Here is a 22,912-nt window from a genome sequence, read left to right on the forward strand (position 1 = left end):
AGTAATCAAACAAGTGACTTCATTCAGAACTCCAGTGCAGTATTTGATTTTACTTCAATTATGCTGATGGTTCATGAACCTGAAGTTCATACACTGTTCATGAACTTCAAATTAATGAACTGATCAATCAAGTCTGAAATTCATAAAATTTATAAAACTGGATCCGTTTACTTGTAAAAGCTTCTAGTATTTACAGCTGAAGGCTAATACCAGAGTTACTGATAAAATACATATGACTAGGAATGTTACTACATGTATTTTGTATCTTATGTTGTCTGCAATTTGTACAAAATTTTGATTAAACATTGGGGATAGCTAACAGAAGTTTCAACATTATTTGGCAATTTAGAAAATGTCACTGGAAAAGAATAATGGTGTACATTGATACTTGGTTGGTGAATTTATTGATGTCTTTCATTTCATACCAGAAATCCTTGAAATATTCATGAACTTGTTTAAGAATGAATCAAGATTTTTTCATGAATGTCAATATACCTATAGAATTCAAGAAAAATTCTTGAAAAACAATGATGAACATTTTATGAGCAGTTTAAGAATATTAAATTCTTAAAACATTCTTGGTGTGTTCTTAAGAAAAAGTCATCTAATAAAAGTACTAAAAATTCAAAACCTTTTTCTAGTTCATGCAGTACCAGTTCTTGAACGCAATAAGGAGTTTCTGAACTGTTCACTCATTAAACATAAAACTTAGGTTTTCCTTTTACAATAAATAAATAAGTTCATGAACTGTTCATGAATGTTCATGAACATTAAATTTATGTCACATGATCAGTTTCCATTATTTTGTTGCATGCTGGGAAATTTTTTGCACATGTGATTCAGCAATTTTTTTAGAAGTTTGTGCAGCAAATGAGAAGGAAATATTTATCATACTACAGTAAGGAATGGTTTAAAAGGAACATGAGTATACTGAATATCAAATAAGTGATTATGGTGTTGTCATAAATTGTTCATTTTAAAAATATAAAATCCTTTTAAAATGTCACATGTTTTCACGACCCTGAAACAAAGCTAGTATCTAATCTGAATGTCAATCTTGAGATTAAAGTAAATTAGACCGTCTAGCAACTGAAATCTGGATAAAATTTCACTTGGGATTTTGTTGTTTTTAGTAATTTTTAAATGCAAAATGGACACAATCGGATGTCTTCGGATTTAATCACAGGTTTAAACAGTCCAAAGTGTTCTCAAGTCACTGACCTGAGAAAGCCTGCTTTTCTCAGACAGGCTTTATCAGGCAGTTGCTATAGTAACGTCACTATTGTCAAAATCACTGTTTCTGATCAGCTGGGTTCATCAACTTTCCATTTATCTTGTTACCTTCATTTCATGAATCCTTGGTTCATGAACTATGGTTCATCAACTTGATGAATAGTTGATGCCGCAAAAAGTCCCATTTCTAGTTGATGAACTGTTCATGAATAGTTCACGAATAGTTCAAGAATTATTCATGAACTGTTCATCAAGTAGGCGAATTTCTGGTTCATCAAATTCATGAACCTATTAATTCATGAACTTTTATGAGCACATCCAGTTCATGAATTTGATGAACCAGTCCAGTTCATGAACTTGATGAACCACGCCCAGTTCATGAATTTTTGATGCCGTAAAAAGTCCCATTTGTAGTTCATGAACTTTCGCGAACTATTCGTGAACTGTTCATGAACAAAGTTCTGGAATAGTTCAAGGATTATTCATGAACTGTGCAAGGGATAGACAGCACACTAGCATAAATTCAGATATTTTTGCAATTTCAAGGGTGCATAACTCTGGCGCTAATTATTCTATTTGGGTGGTTTAGGAAAAGAATCAAGATATTCTGACCATGTAACACTGGACCCACGTTACATACAAAACCCTCATCAGAATTGTAGAGTGAACAAGAGCTGTCACTAATGGTGACAAATGCCCCCGCAGCGCCTTGACCTTTGACCTGGTGACCTTGACCTTTGACCTGGTGACCCCAAAGTCAGTAGGGGTCGTGTACTCAATAAGTACTATCAGCATGTGAAGTTTGAAGGTCCTGGGTGCAGTGGTTCGCGAGAAAAGTGCCTTCATGCAAAAAGTTAACATTGGCCCCTGTGACCTTGACCTTTGACCTGGTGCCCTAAAGTCAGTAGGGGTCGTGTTTTCAATAAGTACTATCAGCACGTGAATTTGAAGGTCCTGGGTGCAGTGGTTCGCGAGTAAAGAGCCTTCATGCAAAAAGTTAACATTGGCCCCTGTGACCTTGACCTTTGACCTGGTGACTCCAAAATCAGTAGGGGTCGTGTACTCAATAAGTACTATCAGCACGTGAAGTTTGAAGGTCCTGGGTGCAGTGGTTCGCGAGTAAAGTGCTTTCATGCAAAAAGTTAACATTGGCTCCTGTGACCTTGACCTTTGACCTGGTGACCCCAAAGTCAGTAGGGGTCGTGTACTCAATAAGTACTACCAGCAGGTGAAGTTTGAAGGTCCTGGGTGCAGTGGTTCGCGAGTAAAGTGCCTTCATGCAAAAAGTTAACGATGTGATGAATGAACTAACGAATGGACGGACAGTTGAAAACTAATATGCCTCCCTTTGGGGGCATAAAAAGAGGCAAAATTTTGTCAAAGGAATATGCCATGTGAGATGATCTCATAATGTCAAACAATAATTAATACATGGCCAATTTGGACCATATTCTGATATGTATACATGCCATGCACATGGGCCAAACGAACTACAAAGAATGCTTGCATTCCCAGCTGTAACTTTTTCAAATTATTTGTCATTTACAACTATATTACTTCTGTTAAGCATTTTTCCTTTTTACATTAAATTTTACACGTTTTGTTCTATGTACATGTATTTGCATGTAAATGACAATGTTGCCTTTACAAGGCTAATGCCCATATGGGCCTAGTTCTTGAATAAATCAGTACAAGTAATCTCCCCTACCCACAAGCTTCATTATAGTAAAGTACTTATACAGCTTCAGTGAGCATGAAATACACGACCAGATGATTGAAGCTGCACAAACCAAAATAATAATGTTTTTCTTTATGCATATTCAGGCAACTTTTTAAAATGTGGTTCTTTTGTACAATACTGGTTTAAATGAACCAGCCAGCCAGCACTAAATGGGTTATAATATGAACCACAAAATCATTTCAAGGGAAATAATACAAAAAAACATTTTTAATACTAATGATGTATTTGTCTCCCTTGTTCCAACTGAGACAATATATTCCAAGCTAACTGAACAGTTTTTATGGAAGGTATGGTTTTGCTTCACTACGACTAATCTATATGTAGCAACAGATTCCAACTGAGCTCAGTGATCAACAGATTCCAACTGAGCTCAGTGCTTCATGCAAAACCCCAGATAAATAAGGATATAAATGATATCATCAAATAAAATGAGCCGCAACATGAGAAAACCAATATAGTGCATTTGCGACTAGCATGGATCCAGACCAGCCTGTGCATCTGTTCAGGATCCATGCTGTTCACTAACGGTTTCTCTAATTGCAATAGGCTTTGAAAACGAACAGCATGGATCCTGACCAGACTGGAGTGATCAATGCTCCCAATGCCGGTAACAATCTCAAACTGAGTCAATTAAATCTCAGTAATTTGAGAAATAACAGAGATGTTATGAAAGTGCAAAAAAATATTAACTGAAATTTCTAAGTATTGAAGTGATATAATTCAGGGATTACTTCTGCCTGAGTAACGTGCCAAGAATGCATCATATTGTGCAATAAATATTTGAGCCGTGCAATGAGAAAACAAACATAGTGGGTTGGCGACCAGCATGGATCCAGACCAGCCTGCGCATCCGTGCAGTCTGGTCAGGATCCATGCTATTCGCTTTCAAAGCCTAAAGGAATTAGAGAAACTAATAGCGAACAGCATGGATCCTGACCAGACTGCGCGGATGCACAGGCTGGTCTGGATCCATGCTGGTCGCAAACCCACTATGTTGGTTTTCTCATGGCACGGCTCATTTCAAGTTTGAATAAAATTCATTTAGTAATAACCTTGACTCAGTGTGCTGCAATTTTAACATGAAATTCTAAGTGAAAAGGGGGAATAATTCATTACATATTGGTGTGAGAGTTATGGTTTTTTTGTCATATGATGTGGTGATGATCAGGAATAACTACATGTGGTGATGATCAGGAATAACTACATAAGTCTGGAGCAAATCCATCAAGTAATAACAGGGATAAAGTGAATGTGCATCAAAAGTTTAGCCAAGATGTAGATGCAGACAAGGACATCAAAGCCTAGGTGAGCAGTATCGTTGATAGCTCTCCATATACTTCATATAGACAAGCTAAAAATCCTTTTCATAATTCTAGCATTATGTTCTGCACAAAAGTGTTACAAGTATATCAAATAAAGGGAGATAATTTAAGTCACCTTTTTTCAATATCCTCTGTCAATGTGTGAAGCTTTAACAAAATCCTTGCAAAAGTTTTAGAGTTAAATGTGCAAGACAAATGTTTTATGAGTAAACATAAAAAGACAGATAACTGGAGAGTTTTAAAGTAAATGATAGCTAAGCTTCTTGCACTTCCTGTTATTGTGTTAGGTTTTATAAAAATCCCTTTCATATTAATTATACTCTGTATACAAGTGTCATAAGCAAATCAAATAAACGGAAATAAACTCAAAGTGTTACAGACAGAAGAATATGCTCTAAGGGACAGATGCACAAATGCACTTACTGAAGAATCATAAAGGGGCTGTCATATAAATGAGCCTTGAATACAGGGCTGTTTAAGCCTCAGTTTCCTCCCTTTAAAGCAATGAACAGAGGGCCATTATAGTCTCTTGGTCATGGCCTTCTCTACATTGTAGGGTTACGAATATGAATATAACAGAATTTTCCAAATTTGCAACTTAGTAAACAAGAGCATCAAGATCATCAGACCCTACATCGCTCACCTGTTAAACTTGGCTTTTGAATCATCATGATAATCATTTTGACAGAGTTTCATGAAGATTAATAAGAGTTATAAAATGTGGCCTCTACAGTGTTAACATGTTTTTCCTTTGATTTGACCAAGCGACCTAGTTTTTGACCCCATATGACCCAGTTTATTGCCTACGAATCATCAAGATAAACATTCTGACCAAGTTTCATGAAGATAGGCTCATAACTGTGGACTCTATGGTGCTAACAAGCTTTCCCTTTCATTTGACCTGGTAACCTAGTTTTTGACCAAACATGACCCAGTTTCAGGTGGGCCTAGGAATCAGCAAGATAAACATTATAACCAAGTGTAGTGAAGATAGAATCGTAAATGTGGCAACTTTGATATTACCAGGTGACCTAATATGCAAGCTGTGTGCAAGTTGGATTAAAATCAATTGCAAAATATGGTCTCCATTGTGTTCACAAGCCAAAATAGCAAATTTTGGCCTTTTATTAGGGGCCATCACCCAATAACCCAAAACAGGATCTGGCCAGTTTTCGAAAGGAACCGTGATATTATGACAATACAAGCTGTGTGCAAGTTTGATTGAAATTGGTTGCAAATTGTGGTCTCTATCTTGTTCACAAGAAATTGTGTAAGAACAACGGACGCTACCTACGAACGCCACCAACGGATGACACACAAATGGCAATCACAAAAGCTCACGCTATGTGACAGGAGAGCTAAAAACTATATATCTATTACAGCCATGCATATATTATGGATTGGCTATACCAAACTGACTCAGAGAAACTAGAAACACGGCATCCTCAAATCAAACAAGTGAATTGCCATGCAATACAAAGTCCCCTACTGGAAGGCACCTAATTTTCTCTATTGTTATTTATAGTAACAACAAAGGTAAGTTAATCCTAAAAAAAAAAAAAAAAAAAATATATATATATATATAAAATATTTTTTTGTAAGTCCACACATAACTCTTTACCAGGTAGAGCACCTAAAAATTAGATATAACTTGCACGTTGTACCACAGAAAAAAATGGTCTCAATTTTTCCCTACAGCCAGTAATAAAAAAGTTACAATACATGTATAAGCTATTTATAGTAAAACAAAGGGAAGTAATCTTTGACCTCCAAGTGTGACCTTGACTTTAGACCTAGGGACCTGGTTCTTCCGCATGACATTCTGTCTCATGGTGGTGAACATTTTTGCTAAGTAATATTAAAATCCCTTTAAGGATTGTTGAGTTAAAGACTGGACAGGAAAAAAGCCCTTTTGGCCTTTGACTTCCAAGTGTGACCTTGAACTTCCAGCTATGGGCCTGGGTTTTGCGCATGCTATGTTGTCTCATCTAGGGGAATATTTGTGTCAGCTGATATTTAAAACTGTTTGCATGACAAAGTTATAGACCGGACAAGAAAAAAAAAAAGATTTTTGTTCACCAAGTGTGTGTCCTTGACCTTTAAGCTAGGGTTCTAGGTGTTGCACATGACATGTCATCTCATCATGGGGAACATTTATGCCAAGTAATATTGTAATCCCTTGATGGATGAAAGAGTTATTGACCGGACAGGAAAAAAACCTTATTGATCTTTGACCTCCAATTGTGACCTTGACCTTTGAGCTAGGGGTCTGGGTTTTGCGCAAGACATGTCATCTCATCATGGGGAATATTTGTACCAAGTAATATTAAAATCCCTTAATGAATGACAGAGTTATGGACCGGACACGCAACAAACCCTGTTCATGCCATTTAAACATTTGACTGCCAAGTGTGACCTTGACCTTTGAGCTAGGGTCTGAAAGTTGTGCATGGCATATCGTCTTGTTTGAGGTATATTTGTGCCAAGTAATATTAAAATCCCTTCATAGATGGCAGAGTTACGGACCGGACAAAAAAAAACCCTGTTGACCTTTGAACTCCAACTGTGACCTTAACCTTCGAGTCAGAGGTCTGGGTCTTGCACATGACACATCGCCTCATCATGGGGAACATTTAATATGCCAAGTAATATCGTAATCCCTTGATGGATGAAAGAGTTATTGACCAGACAGGGAAAAACCCTATTGACCTTTGACCTCCAATTGTGACCTTGACCTTTGAGTTAGGGGTCCGGGTTTTGCGCTTGACATGTCATCTTATCATGGGGAATATTTGTGCCAAGTAATATCAAAATCCCTAAATGAATGACAGAGTTATGGACCGGACATGAAACAGACCCTTTGCATGCCACGTAAACATTTGACTGCCAAGTGTGACCTTGACCTTTGAGCTAGGGTCTGAAAGTTGTGCATGACACATCATCTTATTATGAGGTATATTTGTGCCAAGTAATATTAAAATCCCTACATGGATGGCAGAGTTATGGACTGGACAGGAAAAAAGCCCTATTGACCTTTGACCTCCAATTGTGACCTTGACCTTTGAGCTAGGGGTCCAGGTCTTGCGCACGACACATCGTCTTATCATGGGGAACATTTGTGCAAAGTAATATTAAAATCCCTTCATGAATGACAGAGTTATGGACCGGACACTAAATTGCAGACGAACGGACGGAATGACGGATGGAAAATTGCATTCCTATAGTCCTTGAAACTGGTTTTCAACCAGTAGGTGACTAATAATGATGAACAAAAGTCACATTATAAAGTTTTAAAAGACATTCTTGACTGCATCCAGGAAACATAGTACATAGAAATTCTTATATTGCATAAAGCGAAAAAGAAATTCTCCAGTTTCTAATAATATTTATTGCGATAAGGATTTAAAGATATCAAAATATCTAAAATCATTCTATTCAGCTAAAATATATAAAATAAATTATGAGATAATCTTTAAAAGAGTTATACACTTATGCTGTGGTATTAAATTGTAAATTATTGCAGTCAATGAGGAAAATTTATTATTTCTATTGAAGTTTTATGACAAATTTCACCAGCTATATTCTATCATTGTAGAACATGAGAGGCTTTCAAAATCCTGTGATAATCCTTTTGGAAAAAGAATAAGCATTCGAAAGTGTACATATTAACATACAAGTGAAAATGGATAAATTTATAGAACGTACTGTTGACATGAAATAAGATTACAGGTTCGCACGAACATTATCTTTTGTCGTTTTCCATCATTCAGAAAAGCTTTGCAAACAGAACTGTTCGAAGTGTTTGAACAAGAAGAGATTTAAATCTTGTATTTCCATATTGGGCTCCTAAACTATTGAGTTTAGACCTTGCAAATTAAATTATCTTAAGAAATGTGGGAGATTTTTGATAGTGTTGTTGACGTTACAGAACTTGATGCTCAATAGTGCCGCAGCAACCGGTGAGATAAAGGCAAAAGTCAATTAAATGTAAATGAATACAAGAACTTTATTGTTGTTTAAAGTGTTTGTAATAACCACTATCAGCACATTAATTGTGTCTTCAATCTGATTTCTTCAAGCTTCACTAAACAAATTTACATTATCAAGACATTTTCTGGGTAAAAAAAGAATATTTTTTTGATTGGGTTAATGAAATGCAGTGCTAGCTCTGGCAAAAATGAGATAACAGCCATCTGATTTCATATCAAACCTTAACCAAAAAATTTCTAAGTTGAAAAGGGGACACGGACGCTGATGCGACGCAGATGCAGTCGCGATGCATGGGCGAGTCCAACAGTTCTACCTATTCTTTGAATAGTCAAGCTAAATACTCAGGTGCACAAATTTACATGCTGGACAATATTTCTACATGATTTCATGACTCTAGGTGAAATATTTTATAAGATATATGCAACATAAACTTTTAAGCACTTTATATGATTATATTTTTCACTAAATGAAAGACCATAACTCTGGTCTACTTGTGTAAAATCCCAAACAGAACATCAGGTGCGCAACTTCACATGCTTTATAACAATCACTTACTGTTTTATGACTCTAAGTCAAATATAGCATGCCCTTTCAATCAAATTGCCATAAATTTGGTCTGACAGAAATCTGGAACAAAATCCCAGGTGGCGGGAAGGAGGGAGGGGGGAGGGTTTCACAAAAACAAGAAACAACACTTTCTATTTTAGGGTCAAATGAAGAGATAAAGAGTGAAAATAGTTTAAGTTACTCCAATGCTTATTCATAAATCACTTCAAACATAAACATCTTAAATCATGGAAGCTGTCAACAAATGTACATGTGAGATGGTAAGAAAATGCAAACTAAAAGATGCTTTTGTAGAAAAGCGCATGTCTCTCCCAATGCATAGTCCTATAAGACATTTACGGATTAAGTCTACGTGGACTGTGGACACCTAAGGCGATAGATTTTTCAAGGGGACCGTCTCAACATAGTTTAATTATATTATGCGCGATATGAAAAAGAGTTTATAACGGCAATAGGGTTATTATATCATCACTATGCGGTAGGTAATATAAATTTGGATGTGCCTGTTTTTAGCTCGACTTTTCGAAGAAAAAGTAGAGCTATTACACTCGCGTCGGCGTCTCCGTTGGTTTAAAATTTTTGATAAAGTCAAATATATCTGTTACTGTCAAAGCTATTGACTTGAAACTTAAAATACTTATTTACTATCAAAGTCTACACAAGGAAGAAATTTTTACAGAATTATGCCCCTTTTAAGTTTAGCATTTTTGGTTATAGTTTTTGAAAAAAGTCAAGTATCTCTGTTACTATCAAAGCTATTGACTTGAAACTTATAATAGTTATTTACTATCGAAGTCTTCACCATGAGAAATAACCCCATAACTCTGATTGAATTTTGATAGAATTATGCCCCTTTTAACTTATAATTTTTGGTTAAAGTTTGTGATAAAGTCAAATATCTCTGTTACTATCAAAGCTATTGACTTGAAACTTAAAATAGTTATTTACTATCAAAGTCTACACAAGGAAGAACACTCCCCATAACTCTGATTTGAATTTTGACAAAATTATTCCCCTTTTAATGAAGAATTTTCTGTTAAATTTCATTATAAAGTCAAATATCTTTGTTACTATCAAAGCTACTGACTTGAAACTTAAAATAATTATTTGCTATCGAAGTCTTCACCAGGACAAACATTCTACGTTACTCTGATTTGAATTTTGATAGAATTATGCCCCTTTTAAACTTAGAATTGTTGGTTATTTTTTTGTTGATAAAGTCAAATATCTCTGTTACTATCAAAGCTATTGACTTGAAACTTAAAATACTTATTTACTATCGAAGTCTACACAAGGAAAATCAATCCCCATAACTCTGGTTTGAATTTTTACAGAATTATGCCCCTTTTTTAATTAAGAAATTTCTGTTAATTTTTTTTGATCAAGTCAAATATCTTTGTTACTATCGAAGCTACTGACTTGAAACTTATATGACCTTTGACCCCTTAGTGTGACCTTGACCTTGTATCTAACCATCCAAAACATGCACTCTGCACGTTGACTCGATGTGGTGGTCATTTGTATAATGTTTCTTTAAAATCCCTCAAACAGATCAAGAGTTACAGAGCGGACACGAAACAAAGTCATATGACATTGACCCCGAAGTGTGACCTTGACCTTAAAGCAAGCCACCTGATACAGGCGCTCTGCACGTCCTCTTGATGTGGATAACATATGTTTCAAGTTTTTTTTAAATCTTTAAATCCGATATTGTTAACGGACAGATGGACAGACAGACAAACAGACAGACAGACGGCCAGATGAACACCTGTGGTATCCCAAAATACGTCCCTTCGGGCGTATAATAACAACAAAGGAATGGAGATGCAAGATATTACGTTTCCTACAGTTTTCACAATGTTTTACCTGCTGACCTACATTTTGATCCCAATTTACACAGTTTAGATTTTTTTTTCATGTTGCACGACGACGACGATGGAATACGGATACTTTGCGATCAGACTAGCTCATCTTTTCAACTTTGTCGCAGATGCGCAACTTATAATATTGAAGAACATTTCAGGAAAGTGTTATGACGCTAGATCAAATACTTTTTGCGATATGTATAACAAAACATTTCTTTGGCGAACAGACGGACGGACAGACAAATCCAAATATTATCCTGTGCAGTGACATATTAAGCCAGACCTTACCATCATTATAGGAATGTTTTCCTACCAAACATAAATTAAAATTATCATGCTGAGACGGTCCCCTTCAAAAATCGACCGTCTTAGGTGTTCACAGTCCACGTAGACTTAATCCGTAAATGTCTATAGGCAAGAAGTCAATAGGGAAAGTCAAAGAGACACTGATGGTTGGCTGCAATCATCTACCTAGCATGTCTAGTCATCCTACTAAGTTTCAACATTCTGAACCTAGTGGTTCTTTAAGTTATGACTTGGAAATGGTTTTCCATGTTCAGGCTTCTGTGACCTTGACCTTAGATCAAGTGACCCCAAAATCAAAATGGGTTATCTACTCTGCATGTGCAATCATCCTATTAGGTTTCAATATTCTTGGTAAAGTGGTTTTCAATTTATTGATTGGAAAGTGTTTTCTATGTTCAGCCCCCTGTGGCCTTGACCTTTGATAGAGTGGCTCTAAAACAATAGGGGCCATCTACTCTGTAAGTCATATCACCCTATGAAGATTGAAGGTTCTAGGTCAAATGGTTCTCAAGTTACTGACCAGAAATGGATTTCCATTTTCTGCCTGCTGCGACCTTGACCTTTAATAGAGTGATCCCAAACTTTATAGAGGTCATCTGCTTTGCAGGTCCAATCATCCTATAAAGTTTCAACATTCTGGGTCAAGTGGTTCTCAAGTTATTGACCGTAAATGGTTTTCCATGTTCAGGCCCGTGACCTTAACCTTTAACAGAGTGACCCCAAAATAGAAAGGGGTCATCTACTCTGCATGACCAATCATCCTATGAAGTTTCAACATTCTGGGTCAAGTGGTTCTCAAGTTATTGATCGGAAATCGTTTTCCATGTTCAGGCCCCTGTGATCTTGATCTTTGATGAAGTGACCCCAGAAACATTAGGGGTCGTCTACTCCAGCAGCCCTACCACCCTATGAAGTTTGAAGGTTCTAGGTCAAATGGTTCTCCAGTTATTGATCATAAATGAAGTGTGATGTACAGACAGACGGACAGATGAACAGAGCATAAACAATTTGTCTCAAACTGGGGGAGTCATAATAATGTTGCTAGATATCTTCTTCAGATTGTAATTTGTACATTACTCATGTTTTACAGGCATGTATGTGTTAAAACTTTTGTTTGATATATTCTGTTAATGTTACAGCATGAAATTGCTAATTTGCATTGTCAAGCTTTAATAGTGCATTAGTTACTTTTTGGTTTCTCAGCTGATTTTGACTGGATTTTCAATCCCGACCATGATTAAGAAAATATTTGAATGAATATTCAAGAACTTTACATTTTCTGTAACAGACAATGTATTTAAACTGCTTCTTAATACTGACAGAAACTTTAAGAAACTGATGATACCATCAAGTCCCGATACAAAACAATGATTTAAGGCATTTTTTGAACTTGCTAAAGTCACTAATTTCAGAAAACCAAAATATCATAAGAGTGTTTTTCAAGATATTGAGTGGAAACAGTTTTCAGTGTTCAGGCTCCTTTGACCTTGACCTTTGACTTACTGACCCCAAAACAAAAAGGGTCACTTATTTCATAAACCCAATCATGCTAATATCAAGTTTGAAGGTTACTGAACATAAACTGTTTTCAAGGTTTAGGCCCCTTTGACCTTGACCTTTGACTACAGGATTCATTTACCTAATAAGCCCAGTTATATTTCCAAGCTTGAAAGTTTTGGGTCAAGTGATTCTCTAGTTATTGAATGGAAACTGCCATTCACTCTACCGACAGACGGACCGACCGATGCATACAAAGCAATATTCCGCCCATTTCTTCGAAGGGGGAGCATAACAATCAAGTGAGATTTGATTTAGAAACAAAGATGTAATACTTACAACATCTTCAATATCAACCTCAACTGGATCTGAAATAGAAAACAAAGTTGATACATTTTTCATTCATTTTATACAAATATGATGAAACAAGACTGAAATAGGCCATGCCCCTCTGTTACAAAAATATATGGCATATGGCAATATAATCTGCATATCTGAGGAAACTTTATTAGCTGAAGCTATTAGTATTTTTTTATCCTACAGTTTTCACGGTAACATCTCAATCATGTGTATAATGGCAGTCATTCTATGATTTATAAATAGTTATAAGCAGAAGGTATTAACTGTATCCAAACACTAGGAGGTGGGGGTGGGGATACAAAGGTTATTTAGTTATGCTCCGGACACAAAATAGGACAGACAGGCAGACAGACAGACAGGCGAGCAGACTGATGGACAGACACATGTTATCACAAAATACATTAGGCATATGAAAATGAGTAAGTACACATTCTGCTATCTTCAAACTGACAAAATTGCAACAAAGGCAAAGAAGAAAGAAGAGCCAACTAGGACATAAAAGAAAACAAGAGGACCATGATGGTCCTGAATCGCTCACCTCTTCCCACATGACCCAGTTTTGAGTATGACGTCGTTTTTTCTATTATTTGACATTGAGCTCATGTGACCCAGTTTTGAACTTGACCTAGATATTATCAAGATAAAAATTCTGACCAATTTTCATGAAGATCCATTGAAAAATATGGTCTCTAGAGAGGTCACAAGGTTTTTCTATTATTTGACCTATTGACCTAGTTTTCAAAGGTATGTGACCCTGTTTTGAACTTTACCTAGATATCAAGGTGAACATTCTCACTAATTTTCATGAAGATCTCATGAAAAATATGGCCTCTAGAGAGGTCACAAGGTTTTTCTATTTTTATACCTACTGGCCTAGTTTTTGACCGCACGTGACCCAGTTTCGAAACTGACCTAGATATCATCAAGGTGAACATTCAGATCAATTTTCATGAAGATCCATTGAAAAATATGGCCTCTAGAGAGGTCAAAAGATTTTTCTAATTTTAGACCTACTGACCTAGTTTTTGACCGCAGTTGACCCAGTTTCAAACCTGACCTAGATATCATCAAGATGAACATTCAGACCAACTTTCATACAGATCCCATGAAAAGTATGGCCTCTAGAGAGGTCACAAGTTTTTTTATTATTTGACCTACTGACCTAGTTTTTTATGGCACGTGACCCAGTTTCAAACTTGACCTAGATATCATCAAGGTGAACATTCTGACCAATTTTCATGAAGATCCATTCAAGGGTATGGCCTCTAGAGAGGTCACAAGGTTTTTCTATTTTTAGACCTACTGACCTAGTTTTTGAGCGCAGTTGACCCAGTTTCAAACTTGACCTATATATCATCAAGATGAACATTCAGATCAACTTTCATACAGATCCCATGAAAAATATGGCCTCTAGAGAGGTCACAACGTTTTTTCATTATTTGACCTACTGACCTACTTTTTGAAGGCACGTGACCCACTTTCGAACTTGACCTAGATATCATCAAGATAAACATTCTGACCAATTTTTATGGAGATCCATTCACAAGTATGGCCTCTAGAGAGGTCACAAGGTTTTTCTATTTTTAGACCTACTGACCTAGTTTTTGACCGCACATGACCCTGTTTCGAACTTAACCTAGATATCATCAAGATGAACAATCAGACCAACTTTCATACAGATCCCATGAAAAATATGGCCTTTGGAGAGGTCACAAGGTTTTTCTATTATTTGACCTACTGACCTAGTTTATGATGGCACGTGACCCACTTTCGAACTTGACCTAGATATCATCAAGATGAACATTCAGACAAACTTTCATACAGATCCCATGAAAAATATGGCCTATAGAGAGGTCATAAGGTTTTTCTATTATTTGACCTACTGACCTAGTTTTTGAAGGCATTTGACCCACTTTTGAACTTGACCTAGATATCATCAAGGTGAACATTCTGACCAATTTTCATGAAGATCTCATGAAATATATGGCCTCTAGAGAGGTCACAAGGTTTTTCTATTTTTAGACCTACTGACCTAGTTTTTGACCGCACGTGACCCACTTTCGAACTTGACCTAGATATCATCAAGATGAACATTCAGACCAACTTTCATACAGATCCCATAAAAAATATGGCCTTTAGAGAGGTCACAAGGTTTTTCTATTATTTGACCTACTGACCTAGTTTTTGACGGCACGTGACCCAGTTTCAAACTTGACCTAGATATCATCAAGGTGAACGTTCTGACCAATTTTCATGAAGATCTTGTGAAATATATGGCCTCTAGAGAGGTCACAAGGTTTTTCTATTTTTAGACCTACTGACCTAGTTTTTGATGGCACGTGACCCAGGTTCGAACTTGACCTAGATATCATCAAGGTGAACATTCTGACCAACTTTCATAAAGATCCCATGAAAAATGTGACCTCTAGAGTGGTCACAAGCAAAAGTTTACAGACTGACGCACGCACGCACGCACGCACGCACGGATGGACGACGGACGACAGACACCGCGCAATCACAAAAGCTCACCTTGTCACTTTGTGACAGGTGAGCTAAAAAAACGAGCACAAACCCCAGTGACAACAATCAATGTAGTAAATGAAAGGCCACTGGGAGCACCCAAAGTTAGAAGATGAAACTGCAGACAGTACTAAACTGAAAAATGCAATCTTGTCTAAATTCAAACAGCACACTACAAAATGGCAAAAACTAGAGGTAATTTAGATTATTCTGAATCTTGTCAGATCATTGCAAGAAATTCAGTAAATTTATCAGGATGCTCAAGTTTTGAGTCTCAGGTTGACAGAATAATCCTGGAATCAAGATAAATTGTGAAAATAATAAAAAGCTGCATTTTCTCATTAAAGGGAGGTAATTTTAAACTAGACAATAACAAAAAATTTTGACCTCTCAGTGTGACCTTGGCCATGGAATGTTTAGATACAGATCTTTGCATGAAAAAGTTATCAACTGGACAAGAAAATAACTGAATATATTGAGTGTGACCTCAATCTTAGAGCTAAGGGGCTAGGTCCTGCACAAAACAAGTCTTGCTGTTAGTTATGGTGTATGTTTGTGCCAAGTTACTTAAATACTGGTACTGATGATAAACCCGAACAGAAAATGAGGTTTTTTACCAGTAACTTTTTTATTTCTGTGAATTGTAATCAATGGTCGGTATCAAAATAAAGCTTAACATTTGCTGAAAACTTTACATAATTCAAATTTATATTTAGTAAGCAAACTCACACGAAATGAGGCCCTGAAAGAGGTTTGTAAAATGGGGACTGTATGAACATTGATGATAAATTCCACCACTTTGTCATTTACAAAATTTTCTTCGTAGTATTATACTGAAACTTTCCCCAAAAGCTGCAACATTCATTCCTGATCAAGTAATGAAAAGTGACCCAATGTCCAACCTTCATGTGTCAACAGTGAGCATGTGCAAAAAACACACCCTTCCCCAGTAATTTTGGATAAATATTTTTATACAGATAAATGTAAGTCATTTATTTATACAGAATATTTACCAATTTTGTTTTTGTTTACACCAGTTAGTGAAAACTGTTAGATGGTGTGTTCACTTGTATAAATAACCGATTGCAACTGAATAATTCCAAGGTGGTCGACTTTATCATCTGTCCGGGTTTATCATCAGTACCAGTATCCATCAATGTATGACAATGTTTCTGACAAGCAGAGAATGGGATGTACTGGCACACTGATGGACTGATGAAGCATTAACCTATAGTACCTGAAAATGGAAGACAATTTCTGTTTCTTATAACCTGCTCTGTTAAAAATGTAAATTATATTTCTGTACCATTCCATTGTTAGTGATATCAAGACAGACAACATACCTTGTTCAGTTTCGTGACAAAATGTTGAATCAATCTCTTACATTCAATGATCATCCCATTTTGACATAGTAATTTAGGAGTTCAGTTTAACTATTTTATTATTATGGTCTTAGCACATTTCATATCTGTTAGTGCATTTTTGTACATAGAGCTGAAGTTGACAAGACAGAACAGGGGAGGTAATTTAAAGTTTAAATTGCAATGACTGTCATTTCTTGGTCAAATGTGATGAAATAAGCCACAAAATGCTGCTAATGATTCAAAGATATCATCTAAATCAAAATACTGAAATTGTTTTTAAAGTTGATATCACATCCATTGTATATTCTAATATGCTTTTCTCTGTTAAAACACTCTTACGCTAAAATGACGTCATGCTAACGTGCGGTGACGTCAATGTTTTTGTTGCGACCAAGAAAGAGCGTAACTATATTTTATCTACTGTTTTCTCGGGCGGAAATACGTCGTCGAATAATTCCACTCGGGCTACGTCCTCATGAAATTATTAGGCCCGACATATAACCGCCCATCGTGCATAAATAGTGTTAAAATACTCTTTTGCTATAAATTATTTCTTAAATATTATATATATGAAGAAGTACTTTGCACCTATATCAATAAAATGACTTTTCAGTGGACTTTTATGGAAGTAAAAGTAATCAGCTTTTAACAAAATTAAAAAATATAAAATTTTGCTTGCAAAATTAGAAAAAAAAAATTATTTTTTTTAATTGATCATCATCTGTTTTTGTGGTGAATACAATTTTGTTGTACTTAAAAGTTTATTCAACACTTACAAAAGGAAAAATTCCTGGGAAGAGAAAAGTACCAAACTGATTTATCCATCATGAACATCCATTAACACAACCTAAAACACTAGCAACACATATTCAAATAGTAGACTTTTGGCAAACAGCAAAGCTGAAAACCAGGCATTCAATTTATATTGATTAAAACGACATGATCCTAAATAAGGGTAAACATTATCAATTTAGACCAACTTGATCTGTAATGAATTGCATATAAAGCAAAATTAAATTCATAAACATCAATAACTTCAAAAGTAAAATGATCTTAACATTTTATGTCAGATATAACAATGAAGCTTCCTCTAATTGCAGATATTATTGTTAATAGATATATTGTTAATAGATAGAATATGATAGTATAGAACAGTTAGAACTTGTCAAAATCTAAACATAAAGGAGCAAAGTTTGGCACAGTGACATTATAAATACAAATATGGTATAAATAGTTTGACGGGTTCATACAGAACATCTGAGACAAAGTCTAAGTATTTTTTACACTTTTTCAAAGAATATTTTTCTTGAAACAAGCTTATCTTAAAATTTTAGTCAGAACAACTTTTATCATTTTTTTTCCCAAATCGGATGCTGTTATATCTGAATTTGCTCTGTGTGAATTGAGATAAAATGCCATCATAAACCTCAACTTATGACTGTTAGAATCGATAAATGATCAAATACAGAACCATACTGTAAAACACCCATCACTCAAGGCTGCAACTGGTTGTGCAAACTGCTCCGTTATCCGCTTACCAAAAACATTTAGGTTTGATGACCAATTTCTATTGTTACATTTTCAAACAAGAGGGCCATGATGGCCCTATATCGCTCACCTGAGTTTAATTGCTTTCTTGAAAAAAATTCTTTGCTAAAGCTAAACAAATAACCCCATCGGGTGGGGTCAATTTGACCCCGGAGGTAATGATTTGAACAAATTTTGTAGAAGTCTACTAGGCAATGCTACATGTCAAATATCTAAGATCTAAGCCTTCTGGTTTATTTTTTGAAATTTTTTGAAGATTTTCCTATGTAAAATCAAGTGACCCCTGGGGTGGGGTCAATTTTAACCCCGGGGGTCATGATTTGAACAAATTTTGTAGAGGTCCACTAGGCAATGCTACATATGAAATATCTAAGCTCTAGGCCTTCTGGTTTATTTTGAAGATTTTTCTATGTACAATCAAGTAATCCCATGGGGCGGGGTCAATTTGACCCCGGGGGTCATGATTTGAATAAATTTTGTAGAAGTCTACTAGGCAATGCTACATGTCAAATATCTAAGACCTAGGCCTTCTGGTTTATTTTTAGAAAATTTTTGAAGATTTTCCTATGTAAAATCAAGTGACCCCTGGGGTGGGGTCAATTTTGACCCAGGGGTCATGATTTGAACAAATTTTGTAGAGGTCCACTAGGCAATGCTACATGTCAATATCTAAGCTCTAAGCCTTCTGGTTTATTTTTAGAAATTTTTTGAAGATTTTCCTATGTAAAATCAAGTGACCCCTGGGGCGAGGTCAATTTTGACCCCGGGGTCATGATTTGAACAATTTTAGTAGAGGTCCACTAGGCAATGCTACAAGTCAAATATCTAAGCTCTAGGGCTTCTGGTTTTTGAGAAGATTTTTTAAGATTTTCCTATGTAAAATCAAGTTACCCCCGGGGCGGGGTCAATTTTGACTCTGGGGTCATGATTTGAACAAATTTGGTAGAGGTCCACTAGGCAATGCTTCACACCAAATATCTAAGTTCTAGGGCTTCTGGTTTTTGAGAAGAAGATTTTTAAAGTTTTTACTTTTGGTTGCCATGGCAACCAGAATTCTGTATGGAATTCAATTCTTTGAACAATTTTTAAAGAAGACCATCCAAGGAACAACCCTGTGAAGTTTCATCAAAATTGGCCTGTTGGTTTAGGAGATGTTGTTTAAAGGAAAGTGTGGACGGACGGACGGACGGACGGATGGACGCCGGACGGTGAGTGATCACAATACCTCACCCTGAGCACTTTGTGCTCAGGTGAGCTAAAAACATATACCCAAAGTGATCTAAGATAAATGTTTCAGTATGGTTTTAAAACATTTTATTCGTATTCATAAAGACTGCCCTCTCCTAGCTACACTTTGTGAAAATTTAGGACATCAATTTTGAGCACATACTGTAAAATCACACTCTGCGTAACTTACTGCTAATAGAGAGTTTGAGATTTCAACCTTCGCCTTCCCCTTCAACGTCTCTTGCGAAGTTAACGTATGAAGTTGAAGTTCGATTAAAATTCCTTGAGATTTCAAACATTAGAATGAACCTTACTTCTTTTAATCCGCCCAATCAATTTATCCGTAATTATGATCGTTTTTTTCGTGCATTCTGATACCAATTGTCCGAAAGGGCAGGAATTTTACAAGAGACTTTAAAAATGAAAAGAATGAAAATTAAATGAAAAAAAACAACATTTCAATTAATATAATCATCGCATGGATATTAGAGCGATTACCTAAAAAAAAAAAAACGCGATAAAACAATGTGGTTTTATATAAAATTATGTCAGTATAGTCAGTATACAATGCACAATTGTAAATCATACACGAGAAGAAATAAAAATGATTATTAGATACCTAAAATTATTTTCCATTGGGTTTCAATGGACCGCGATCGTGCAATATTTTTCCATATCATGACGTTGAACGCTTTCATATCGGACTAGTCCCAATCCGTGACTCTAGTTACCTTCCCTGACAGTCCGTCCATTGCGAATCTCGTTTCTTTAGATTTGTGTTGCTATTGTGTATTTGTTTAATTTGTAATTTTTGCAACATTTTTTTTTTTACTTTTACACTTTGATTAATCTGACCTATTAGATACTGGCATGTTGTAATTTATCAGACTGAAATGAAATGAAAGTTATAATTACGTCATGAGTTGGACTAAAATAGGACGTGGAATGTTTTCTTAACGTTGTAATGGAAAGAATCGCGTGACGTCCATGGCGTCCACGCGCACGTTGCGACAACAAGTTGACGTCATTTTCGCGGAAAATATTAATGCGCGTCAGTTTGATTTGTTTATTGCATTATCGGAGAATTTTTTTCCGTATTTTTAAGTCTTTCGTGACAGAACGATAATTTAGATATAAATTAATCATTTGATAGTGGATATGTAATAAAAAGGTTATCAACTTTGTATGTGGATATATGCACTCGTTCTTTCGCGGACAATATTGCGCTCCTAAAGTCGCGCAATATTACCGCTGCAGGACTCGTGCATATATCCACATACAAAGTTAATAGCCTATTATGAGCATATCAAAGTGATAATGACACTCTGTATGACTCTGTATAATGCCAAACTCTCAGACAGCACAATATGATTTTAATATACTATTTTTTAAGTACAGCATCTGCGGATCCAGGACTTTTTGTAAGAGGGACACCAACATTAAAGAGGGGGTCACCCATTTCGGGGGGGGGGGGGGGGGGGGGGGGGGGGGGGGGGGCGGGGTCACGCCGAGTTTCAAGACTGACTTTCTTTGTAAAATGTAAGAATCAAAAGGGGAATTAACCCACAATGTCTGTCTGTCAGGCTCTGGTTCCGTGCATTTAAAAAATGGAGTTATCCCATACGGCTAACAGGAAAAGTCTCTCATCATGATATCATAAATCTGAAATTGTCTGATACTTCAAAAGAATTTTCCGTCTTACCAGTACCATTTTATGTTTATAATTAAAACGCAATTGTCGTATTAAGTGTCCGACAGAAACAGATTGATTTTATTTGGATGTGAAAATAAACTGTTCCACCAAATGATAATCGCGCGTAATTATTTATTTTTCAAGTAAAATGACTGTCATGCCATGTGCCTCCATCCAGATTTCAGTCTTTGATGCGAGTATGTGGACAGAGTAGATGTAAAAAGAATGAAGTTTCGACATTCGTGATATCACATCTTCGGACGTTCAAAACTTCACTTCATACGACAGAAAGGCCCATCTGGTATAATCCATACCGCCTGGGGACACAAATATGCCGTAGAAGTTAAAGTTTGAACAAAATCTCAAGGTTTCTCAAAATCAATTGATAACTTTATACTTCCAGGTTCAATTCAATGTATTTAGTTAAAATCATTAGCCATACAAAACTTCATTATTCTTATACCTATTGATAGTGTTTCGCATCAAATCTAGTCTAATTATATATATGGATAATCAAATAACTTAATAAGCAGAAATCCTGAAACTAAGTTTTTTATTTCGCATAGTAATAAAGCGAAGTCTTAGGCTTACGTAATATTACATGGAAAACTTTAGTAGCAACGTGTGATTTAAATAAAATACACGCATGTCGGTGATGTTTTACCCAAAATATATATGAGAGACGTTGAAGGGGAAGGCGAAGTTTGAAATCTCAAACTCTCTATTATCTCAAATGAAACTTCAAAATTTACAGAATAGTTATGTCTGAGTGCATTATGTTATGTATAAAGCTCTTGTAGGCAATATGGAATATGAAGTTGTAAATACCAAAAACATTTTCATAATATAAGCTGAAAACATGCTAAAGGTATGCCATAAGTGACATAATGTTTTGAAAAGGTGCAACATGATGCATCAGTGTTCAAAGTATGAAATTTAAAAGGAAAATAATCATATTTTTACCAATTACAAGTGGATTATGATGCAATACTGATTTTCTCTCTATGCAACATTACATTTTCACCCTGTCATACTTGCTGTTTCAGCATCAATGAAAAGCTGATGGCACATCAGTGCAAAAAATCCATCAGGAATCGTAACACTATCAAGCAGATATTTCAATTTCCTATTAATTATCATCTTATAATAATTCATCAATATCACATAATACTGACATCCAAGACACAATATACATCTATTGAAAACTCTGACAACAGATTTTCACAATCAATTAGACAGATTTAATAGAACTCAAATAATTATAGCCAGTGCAAGTTTTAATTGTTATATTCCTGAAGGCAAAAAGGAAATTCTGTTTAATTTACAACAATGTATTTAGCTTGAGCTCAAAGAAAGCTAAAAAAAATGAAGCTTAACTGAACTACTCTGGAGCCCGCTTTTGGGAAAACAAGAGCTGTCACTAAAGCTACAGTCACACATACGGATATGTCCGTGCATTGAGGTACGGTGCGGATAGGATTAGTCTGTGGGTGTATAACTAAGGAGCAGTACGTCTTAGTGCGGGAAAAATGGTGAGAAACAGGAAACAAGAGATCACAGAGTGATCTTGGCGCCCACCAATGTGCCATTTTTGAGTCTTCCAAATTTCAAGTCTTATTGACTAGCTCAAGGTCAAATTTCATTTCTGTACACAACACTGTGCATGTGGTCCACATTCG

The 22,912-nt window shown here is 35.9% G+C and overlaps 1 protein-coding gene across 4 annotated transcripts in view; it reads right to left on the reverse strand.

Annotated features, from left to right (window-relative positions):
* LOC123525891 (regulator of G-protein signaling 22-like) overlaps positions 1 to 22,912 on the reverse strand; it is an 88,448-nt gene that overhangs the window by 57,220 nt on the left and 8,316 nt on the right. For 2 of the 4 annotated variants that reach the window (XM_053537961.1, XM_053537960.1), the window contains exons 1-2: positions 17,542 to 17,630; positions 12,861 to 12,889 (exon numbers count right to left, since the gene is read on the reverse strand). In XM_053537961.1, the coding sequence (XP_053393936.1) occupies positions 12,861 to 12,889; positions 17,542 to 17,599 (87 nt within the window). In that variant the 5' untranslated portion in view covers positions 17,600 to 17,630. Of the gene's footprint in view, positions 1 to 12,860; positions 12,890 to 17,541; positions 17,634 to 22,912 lie in introns of those variants that run through there. The other 2 variants (XM_053537964.1, XM_053537962.1) reach the window with 2 other exon arrangements.

This window comes from Mercenaria mercenaria, chromosome 3, assembly GCF_021730395.1.
Source record: "Mercenaria mercenaria strain notata chromosome 3, MADL_Memer_1, whole genome shotgun sequence".
Taxonomy (NCBI): domain Eukaryota; kingdom Metazoa; phylum Mollusca; class Bivalvia; order Venerida; family Veneridae; genus Mercenaria; species Mercenaria mercenaria.